Source organism: Cucurbita pepo, chromosome 7, assembly GCF_057944985.1.
Source record: "Cucurbita pepo subsp. pepo isolate OVF chromosome 7, ASM5794498v1, whole genome shotgun sequence".
NCBI lineage: Eukaryota > Viridiplantae > Streptophyta > Magnoliopsida > Cucurbitales > Cucurbitaceae > Cucurbita > Cucurbita pepo.
The window spans coordinates 11,125,519-11,131,556 of NC_141804.1; the positions used below are offsets into that span (position 1 = coordinate 11,125,519).

Sequence of the window (6,038 nt, forward strand, 5' to 3'; positions counted from 1 at the left end):
GCTTTCTCGATCACGTTTTACAAAAATATTTTCTCTCAAAACATGAATCGAAGATTAAGACTACGTCAAAATCATCTATACAAACCATTTTTCGTACGCCACCTATTCGCTAGGTTAGAAAGTGTTGCACGATAGCTGCCCCGATTGAAACTTTTGGAGTTCATAAGAAAAACGCTTTCTCAATTAGAAGGTAAACAATTTTTACTAAAGTTTTTATAATGTGATGTTCTAACAGTTCCTGTGTAGTGATTGTTGATCACTTGCCCTTTCTATATGTTTGGTGATCCACTAGAAGAATTTTTTCTTCAGATGAAATTTGATTCTTAACCTTTTCCATCTGCTCTTCTCTAGCAATGGATGCAAACTCAGAATGTAATCCGGCATAAAGTCGTGCCGAGTCAATATACCGACCACGGGCGATCTCTGCAATAAGGCAAACACGTTAGCCAAACGTTCTAAACCTCAAAACTTTAAGAACAGTGAATAAAAACTTATGAAACTCGTGTCGACGACATCCAATTCTACTTCGTGTTGTTCCTTAGGTGCAAAGAAATTACGAGACTCAAGATACATGAAAGTCACTCACCCCGGGGACCTTAGGCATCACCAGCATGTGTCTTAAACCAGTTTCTCGAAAAATTGCGAAAGCCTTTGCTAATGACATCGTTTCCAAGACAGTACAAGGCGAGGTATTAGCGAATGGATGTAGATCGATGAACATCTCCATCTCTTCATCAGTCAACTGAATATCTTCAATCCGATCGACATCGCCCGAACCCATCACTGCAAAATCATCAGCTGATAATAGCTTTAAGGCATCCTGTCTTTCTAATCCTAGTGTTGGAACCGACAAGAAAGCTTTCTTCTTTAACAACACGATGAGATGAGCTCTGAGAATTAGACCATATAAAACAGGGAATTCCGAGAAAGGAGGCTCATCGATGATGGGAAATCCGTGATGGCTCGTCCATTTGAGAACGTTTACTACGTTACGAACCTTCTCGATGCCACGGAATAATTGAAGTGGACTTGTTAACACACTGGCAACAGTCAGCTGCCTCATGTATGGCTCAACATGGCCTTCTAGGTAAGGGAACCCCTTGGCTTTCATGATCTGGTTGTAAATATTACAGTTGAAAGCATCAGCCACAGTCTTGGAAATAAGGAGAACCAACATTACTAAAGGCAGCAGCAACAAATTATTGGTCAATTCGAGCATAATAACACATAAAGAAACGGTCGTCCTCATCGACCCCCCGAGAAACGAAGCAGCACCCAATATGGCAAAGAAGCCATGGCTAAGGTTCGTGTATGGACCGACAACCATTCCAACAAAACGACCATAAGAAGCTCCTGTCACAATAACAGGAACAAACAAGCCAACCGGAGCAACCGTACCGTAACTAAGAACGCTCAACGAAAAACATGTAACGAAAAATGTGAGCATTGATGAGAATTGAAACTCAGAGTCTGTGCCTTTGCTAAAGAGGTTCTTTATGGCGTCATCATTGGTGTTAAATATAAGACTTGCAAGATCATTGTAGTGACCAGAAGAACACTGAAACTTCTTGAAGTTACCCGATCGACCTATCGTAGGACAGATTTCTCGAGCACTTGACGGGCAAGGTTGGCACGATGCGAACCACGGTAATCCGAAAAGAAGACATGACGTGAAAATCGAGACAGAGCAAGCCAGTAAAACTTTGTAAACAATGCCTTTCCTGGAGAGAAACAAACGGAGCACAATGAGAATCGAAACTCGAAAAGCTTCGTGGCATTTACGAACAATAAAGAAAGAACTCACTCATGTATGAGATTGTAAACACGAAGAACTTTGGTTAAAAGAAAATTATAAAAGCTTCCAAGAATGCCTCCAATGAAAGCAAGGGCAAGCACAGGAGGTAGATCTTTGAGGTGATATGAGGGGAAGTCTGAGTAGGTATCAAATATTATGAGTCCCCCTTTACCAAACAATCCACATAATCCATTCAAACAAACATCGATCAGTGAGCGTAATACGACAGCAACGATAGCCGTCGTGAAAAATGCTCGCCACAGAAGGGCGCTTCTCCACCTGTGACGATAGTCAACGTGAGAAGGTCGTTCGTTCAAATATGCTAACACAGCATTCACAGCTCCTAAGATTCCGAACGAACGCAGTTCGAATCAGATAATGACGCGAAAACTGACTACATACCGAGTTATTAAACATACCATGATGCCATCTCTTCAAAAGCAAACAACACGCCCCCAACGGGAGCACGAAAAGCAGCAGCGATTCCAGCAGCAGCACCACATGTTACAAGATCCCGCCTATCTCGATCCTTCTTGAGATGGTATAGCCATCTCCAAGTTAAACCAAATACTTTGAAACACCCCTGACCTACCAAGGATGCAACACATGCCCCGGTATGAACCATAGGCCCAGCTTTTCCAACGACCATAGATGACGACACGATAGCAATGCTGCCAATAATCTGCAATCAAACCATATTCATGGACTCTGGCTTCAAGAGGAAGGACATAACAACTCAAACCCACCGCTAGCAGATATTGTTTGTTTTGGCCCGTTCGTATCGCCGTCAACCTCACAGTTTTAAAACATGTCTGCTAGAGAGAAGTTTCAACACCCTTACAAGTAATGCTTCGTTCCCTTCTCCAATCGATATGGGATCTCACAATCCACCCCCTTGGGAGGCCCAGCGTCCTCACTGGCTAATGTCTAGCTCTGATACCAACTGTAACAGTCCAAACCCACCACTAGCAGATATTCTTCTCTTTAGCTTTTTCCTTTCAAGCTTCCCCTCAAGGTTTTTAAAATGTGTCTGCTAGGAAGAGGTTTCCACATTCTTACAAAGAATGCTTCGTTCCCTTCTCCAACCAGTCACAACAAAATGCTCTAAACCCAGACATGTAACTACCTATTACTCGACTCTATTCCAAAAAATTTTGCAAAAGAGAAACCATCCTAAATTACTCGACTCTTTGTTAAAGGGGCGCTAAGAGTAACTTCAGACGTTACTAAATAACGATGTATTCTAAAACGGCAACAAAATCAAGAATTCATATCAACCAAACGTGTAATCTTACTTGATGGAAATGAAAAGGGGCATCGGACGTTACTACACGCTTCAAACAAAGGAGCAACTCTATAACTAAAATGTACAATAATAGAAGGAACACTCGGTTTGTCTTAACCAGGCGCTACACCTCAAAGCATAATCCGATCTAAAAAGAACAGGTTGTTCGTTCCGTCGTCGACCCTATCTATGTTTCTACGATGACAGTAAGAAACCGAGGTTATAGATATCTGAAACACAACGATAAACGTTCAAAGAACTGTTTTACCTTCACTAACAATGTCCTGGGCGATAATATTCCTGGGGCGTCCACACCATTCAGATAAGCCTTTACTTCTGGTATACCTGAGCCGGCTGCTAGGGGGCAGATCAATGCCGTAATGACAGATGCGAATAGGGTGAGAAGTAGATTTGAAACAGAGAAAACAAGAAAAGCCATCCAATACCTGAAAGAACTTTCAGACTTCCATCAATATATCTTGGAAAATGGTTACGAGTTTTTGTAACAACCCAAACTCAAGCCCACCGCTAGCAGACATTGTACGCTTTGGCCAGTTACGTATCGCTGTCAGCTTCACATTTTTAAAACGCGTATGCTAGGGAGAGATTTCCTCTCTCACCAGTGTGGGATCTCACAATCCACCCTCTTTAGGGGCCAAGCTCTAATACCATTTGTAACAACCCAAACCCACCGCTAGCAGATATTGTCCTCTTTAGGCCGTTACATATCGCAGCCTCATGATTTTAAAACACATCTACTAGGGAGAGGTTTCCACACCCTTATAAGGATTGCTTCGATCCCCTCTCCAACCGATGTAAGATCTCACAATCCACCCCCCTTGACGACCCAGTGTCCTCGCTGGCACACCACTCAGTGTCTAGCTCTAATACCATTTGTAACAACCTAAACCCACCGCTAGCAGATATTGTTCTCTTTAGGCCGTTACATATCGCAGCCTCATGATTTTAAAACGCATCTACTAGGGAGAGGTATCCATACCCTTATAAGGAACGCTTCGTTCCCCTCTCCAACCAAGGTGAGATCTCATAGTTTTTCTTTCCGAACTCAATGAAATCAGTACATCAATCACATTTCTACTAACCCATTTCCACCAAAACAAACAGAACAGATTGCAAAGATTTCAATCAACAGAAGCACAGAAGAACATGAACGAAATCAGTACCTGCCCTCAAGCATCATATTCGAAGTAACAACAAACTTCTTCCCTGCAATATTCTCCACCGCCAGATTGTTGAAGAACCCAACAAGACCCATAATCAGACCGATCAAGAAACAAGACAACCATTTAATAACCAAGTATTGAAATATCTGAAAATCCTCACGACTCCTCCAATCTTGCATGAAGAAATCATTATCAAAAATCCTGTAAAACACGAGACACAATGAATCAAAACAGAACCGAAAATCAAAACCCCAGACGAACAAAGAACTGAACTCACTCGTAATCAAGGCTTTCAATGGGGCAGATATTAGCGCCAACAAGGGCGACCTGTGAGGAAGAATTGACAAGCAATCTCTGAGGAGCAAGCAAGGGAGTGATAATGGATTCCTCATCGCCATTGTTGGGGTTGGCGGCATCCATCGACAACCTTCCTCTGACACAGAATTGTGATTTTAAACGAAATGGGTATCCAATTGGTTGACTGGATGAAGCCTTACCGTATCGATTTCATTGGATTAATTTGGCCCAAGCACTCTTTAGTCGCCTCTCTCGTCTTTCATTTCCAAGAAGAAAGAATGAAAACTGACCATTTACTAAGTTTTCAATAAGAGAAAGACAAAAATAAATTTGGATCTTCCAAAAATCCCACGTTTTGTTCATTACAAATTTGGAACTTCTTTCAATATTCTTCAATTTGGAAGTTATAAATTTTTACCCATTAATTTAATTCAATAATCACGCATATAACTTAATACATACTTAACATCGTTTAAGCTCGTTTATTAATCAGGGTTATCAACACATTCTTAGATAACGAATAAAAATAGTGGTAATTACAATATAAATTGTCGATTTAGACTATAATTTCAAATAGGAGTGATCGAGCAAAATGTATTATTGGATGAGTTTTACATAATCACTCAAACTAGTTCATACGCGGTATGATCACTTTATTAAATAAGATATTAATCATAAATATATTATTTGACACTGTGCGAGAATAGATTCAATACAAAAGTACGTTTGAAAAATAACTATCTACCAACCCGATAAAAGAAATTATTTATTTATGTAGACATCGAATAGATACCGACTTTTAAATTAAACTTTTCCAAAATTCTATCTTTTTTTTAATTAAAATTTATCCTTCCATGAATATAATATATATTTTCTTGTATCAACAAAATTTTGATTGGTTTAATTATTTATAATTATTTAAAAAAAAATCGAATTATAATATATTTGAACATATGAATTTTGTTTGAAAAAAAAAAAAAAGGATGATTAGAATATTTGTAAATAAATGAAATGATTTGAATTTTAGATTGAGTACCAAACTCAAGATGGTGGGTATTGCATTATGTTGATTGTGACCAACTTTCCTAGAGTGTCCTACTACATTGTATATCCCTAACATAGGCCTATGTATTTAATGCCTACTCTCCATTCAAAGTAGTCAATCCTACCTTAGCGTCTCTTTCATAACGAGATTGATGAAATCCTTTTCGATCCTATTTCATGTCAATATTAGTAACTCGAGAAGTTTATATATGTAATAGCCCAGGTCTACTGCTAGCAGATATTGTCTTCTTTGAGCTTTCCTTTTCGGGCTTCCCCTCAAGACTTTAAAACGCGTCTGCTAGAGGAAGGTTTCTGCACCCTTATAAAAGGTGTTTCGTTCTACTCCCCAACCAATGTGGGATATCACAATCCACCCCCCTTCAGGGCCCAGCGTCCTTACTAGCACACCGCCTTGTGTCTTAACCCTCATTCG

The 6,038-nt window shown here is 39.9% G+C and overlaps 1 protein-coding gene across 2 annotated transcripts; it reads right to left on the reverse strand.

Annotated features, from left to right (window-relative positions):
- Positions 1–159: 159 nt before the first annotated feature.
- LOC111798047 (putative chloride channel-like protein CLC-g) lies at positions 160–4,882 on the reverse strand. 2 transcript variants are annotated; one of them, XM_023681000.2, is made up of 7 exons: positions 4,542–4,878; positions 4,265–4,465; positions 3,349–3,526; positions 2,215–2,477; positions 1,805–2,074; positions 587–1,721; positions 160–423 (listed from the first exon to the last, which is right to left on the reverse strand). In XM_023681000.2, the coding sequence occupies exons 1-7, from the start codon at positions 4,682–4,684 to the stop codon at positions 289–291; spliced, it is 2,325 nt and encodes a 774-aa protein (XP_023536768.2). In that variant the 5' UTR covers positions 4,685–4,878; the 3' UTR covers positions 160–288. The 2 variants fall into 2 exon arrangements, with proteins under 2 accessions (XP_023536768.2, XP_086981634.1); XM_087125508.1 differs by lacking the exon at positions 1,805–2,074 and having other exon boundaries at positions 4,542–4,882.
- Positions 4,883–6,038: the final 1,156 nt, after the last annotated feature.

What these genes read in the sequence shown, in the direction of transcription:
- LOC111798047 (XM_023681000.2), bottom strand. Translation starts at nt 4,684, where the DNA reads ATGGATGCCGCCAACCCCAACAATGGCGATGAGGAATCCATTATCACT. An exon ending in GTTTACAATCTCATACATGA is followed by an intron (nt 1,722 to 1,804) that starts GTGAGTTCTTTC and finishes GTTTCTCTCCAG; the next exon opens with GAAAGGCATTGTTTACAAAG. An exon ending in TGATGCCTAAGGTCCCCGGG is followed by an intron (nt 424 to 586) that starts GTGAGTGACTTT and finishes GCCTTATTGCAG; the next exon opens with AGATCGCCCGTGGTCGGTAT.